We start from the raw sequence: 3,584 nt of genomic DNA on the forward strand, positions 1-3,584 counted from the left end.
TCCCTCTTTTCTCCTCCCCCCCCCACCCCCCCATTCGTCCCCATCCCGGCCATGGGGAACAGCCGCAGCAGCGCGTTGTCCCGGGACGTCCTTCAGGAGCTTCGCGCTTCCACCCGTTACTCGGAGGAGGAGCTGAGCCGCTGGTACGAGGGATTCCAGCGTCAGTGTCCGGACGGGAAGATTCGACGGGACGAATTTGAACGAATCTACGGCAACTTCTTCCCCAACTCCGACCCCCAGGGCTACGCCCGGCACGTCTTCAGGAGCTTCGATACGAACGATGACGGGACGCTGGACTTCAGGGAGTACATCATCGCGCTGCACCTCACCTCGTCCGGGAAGACCCACCTGAAACTCGAGTGGGCGTTTTCCTTGTTCGATGTGGATCGGAACGGGGAGGTCAGCAAGAGCGAGGTGCTGGAGATCATCACGGTGAGGATATAGGGGGATATGGGGGGTAATATGGGGGTAATGGGGTTATATGGGGGGCTATGGGGATCTATGGGGTTATATGGGGCTCTATGGGGTTATATGGGGAGGTCAGCAAGAGCGAGGTGCTGGAGATCATCACGGTGAGGATATGGGGGGATATGGGGGGCTATGGGATTATATGGGGAGGTCAGCAAGAGCGAGGTGCTGGAGATCATCACCGTGAGGATATAGGGGATATGGGGTTATATGGGGATCTATGGGGTTATATGGGGTTATATGGGGAGGTCAGCAAGAGCGAGGTGCTGGAGATCATCACGGTGAGAGAATATAGGGGTAATGGGGGGATATAGGGTTATATGGGGGTCTATGGGGATCTATAGGGTTATATGGGGTTATATGGGGGTCTATGGGGCTATATGGGGCTCTATGGGGTTATATGGGGAGGTCAGCAAGAGCGAGGTGCTGGAGATCATCACGGTGAGGATATGGGGGGCTATGGGGGGCTATGGGGTTATATGGGGTTATATGGGGAGGTCAGCAAGAGCGAGGTGCTGGAGATCATCACGGTGAGGATATAGGGGGGCTATGGGGGGCTATGGGGGGCTATAGGGTTATATGGGGATCTATGGGGAGGTCAGCAAGAGCGAGGTGCTGGAGATCATCACGGTGAGGATATGGGGGTAATGGGGGGCTATGGGGGTCTATGGGATTCTATGGAGTTCTATGGCGGTGCTGGAGGTTATTACAGTCAGTGTCCGCTAGACGGCGCTGTAGTAGTGAGGTCTATTGGGCTCTATGGGGGTGCTGGCTGTTATTGCAGTCAGTGTCCGCTAGGTGGCGCTGTGATAGTGAATTCTATGGGGCTCTATGGTGGTGCTGGCTGTTATTGCAGTCAGTGGCCGCTAGATGGCGCTGTAGTAGTGAAGTCTATGGGGTATATGGTGGTGCTGGCTGTTATTGCAGTGAGTGGCCACCAGGTGGCGCTGTAATAGCGGTGTCTATGGGGCTCTATGGCGGTGCTGGTGGTCATTCCGCTGAGTGTCCGCTAGGGGGCGCTATGTGTTCCTATGAGCTCTCTATGGGGGTCTATGGGGGTTCTGGGGGGCTCTATGGGGATTTGGGAGGGAGTCTAATGGGGTCTAATGGGGTTTAATGGGGTCTAATGGGGTTTAATGGGGTCTAATGGGATCTAATGGGGTCTAATGGGGTTTAATGGGGTCTAATGGGATCTAATGGGGTTTAATGGGGTCTAATGGGATCTAATGGGGTCTAATGGGGTCTAATGGGGTTTAATGGGGTCTAATGGGATCTAATGGGGTTTAATGGGATCTAATGGGGTCTAATGGGGTCTGAGGGGCTCAATGGGGCGCCGTGGGTCCATGGCGGCTCTATGGGGTGGGGTGAGGCCCCACTGCAGGTTGATCCTTTGGGGTGATGGATTCTGTGGGGTGGAGACCCGCCCCCCCCCCCAATTAATGGAGGTAATTGACCCCCCCGTTAATCCGGGATGGAAAAATCAATGGGGGGGGCTGAGCTGGGGGGGGTCACGTGGGGCAAAGCGGCTTTGGGGGGGGGGGGAATGTGGGGCAGAGGAAGGACAGAGTGACCCCAATGTGTGGGGTGATGGGGGCGGTTATGGGGCGGCTGTGGGGTGGTTATGGGGCTCTATGGAGCTGTATGTTGTTCTATGGGTCTCTATGGGTCGCTATGGGTCCCTATGGGTCTCTATGGGTCTCTATGGAGCTGTATGTTGTTCTATGGGTCTCTATGGGTCGCTATGGGTCTCTATGGGTCGCTATGGGGCTGTATGTTGTTCTATGGGTCTCTATGGGTTGCTATGGGGCTGTATGTTGTTCTATGGGTCCCTATGGGTCTCTATGGGTCTCTATGGGGCTGTATGTTGTTCTATGGGTCTCTGTGGGTCTCTATGGGTCTCTATGTGTCTCTATGGGTCACTATGGGTCTCTATGGGGCTGTATGTTGTTCTATGGGTCTCTGTGGGTCTCTATGTGTCTCTATGTGTCTCTATGGGTCACTATGGGTCGCTATGGGGCTGTATGTTTTCTAGGCCATCTTTAAGATGATCCCCGAGGAGGATAGAGTATTATGGGCTGCCCTATGGGTCGCTATGGGACTGTATGTTGTTCTATGTGTCTCTATGTGTCTCTATGGGTCTCTATGGGGCTGTATGGGGTCTCTATGGGTCGCTATGGGTCTCTATGAGTCGCTATGGGTCGCTATGGGGCTGTGTGTTTTCCAGGCCATCTTTAAGATGATCCCTGAGGACGAGCGGCTGCAGCTGCCTGAGGACGAGAACAGCCCCCAAAAACGAGCTGATAAATTGTGGGGGTACTTCAATAAAGGGGAGAACGGTGAGAAATGGGGCGAAATGGAGCCAAAATGGGCAGAATTCAGCCCAAAATGGGGCAAAAAGGGGGGAAATTCGGCCCAAAATGGGGCAAAATGAGACTAAATGAGGGGAATTCAGCCCAAAATGGGACCAAAATGGGGCCAATTCAGCCCAAAATGGGAGAAAATGGGGGAAATTCAGCCCAAAATGGGGCAAAATGGAGCCAAAATGGGCAGAATTCAGCCCAAAATGGGGCAAAAATGGGACAAAAATGAGACAAATTCAGCCCCAAGTGGGGCCAATTTAACTCAAAATGGGGCCATTAACCCCCCCCAGCTCATTAATAGCCCCCAACTCATTAATAACCCTCAACTCATTAATAGCCCCCCTAATTAATCCCCCCCCTAATTGCCCCCATCCTCTCCCATACCCCCATCCCTCCCCACCAATTACCCCCTCATTAACTAATTACCCCCCCCAGCTCATTAATAACCCCCCCCATTTGTCATTAACGAGCTGATGACTAATTAATGCCCTAATTAATGCCCTAATTAATGCCCTAATTACCCCCCAGCTCATTACCCCCCCCATGTCATTAATAACCCCCCAGCTCATTAATAAACCCCCCATTAGCCATTAACGAGCTGATGACTAATTAATACCCTAATTAATGCCCTAATTAATGCCCTAATTAACTAACTAATTAATGAACTAATTAATTAATTAACAGATAAGATCGCCGAGGGTGAATTCATTGACGGGGTGATGAAGAACGACGCCATCATGAGACTCATCCAATACG

The 3,584-nt window shown here is 52.5% G+C and overlaps 1 protein-coding gene across 1 annotated transcript; it reads left to right on the plus strand.

The window, feature by feature from the left end:
* Window positions 1-23: 23 nt before the first annotated feature.
* RCVRN (recoverin) lies at window positions 24-3,580 on the plus strand (the record flags this gene model as incomplete). Its single annotated transcript, XM_015851344.2, has 3 exons — window positions 24-432; window positions 2,693-2,804; window positions 3,513-3,580. Coding segments are annotated over exons 1-3 (561 nt in total), but the record flags the coding sequence as incomplete, so codon positions are not given.
* Between the last annotated feature and the right edge of the window lie 4 nt (window positions 3,581-3,584).

This window comes from Coturnix japonica, unplaced genomic scaffold (genome assembly GCF_001577835.2).
Source record: "Coturnix japonica isolate 7356 unplaced genomic scaffold, Coturnix japonica 2.1 chrUnrandom1049, whole genome shotgun sequence".
NCBI classification, from domain to species: domain Eukaryota; kingdom Metazoa; phylum Chordata; class Aves; order Galliformes; family Phasianidae; genus Coturnix; species Coturnix japonica.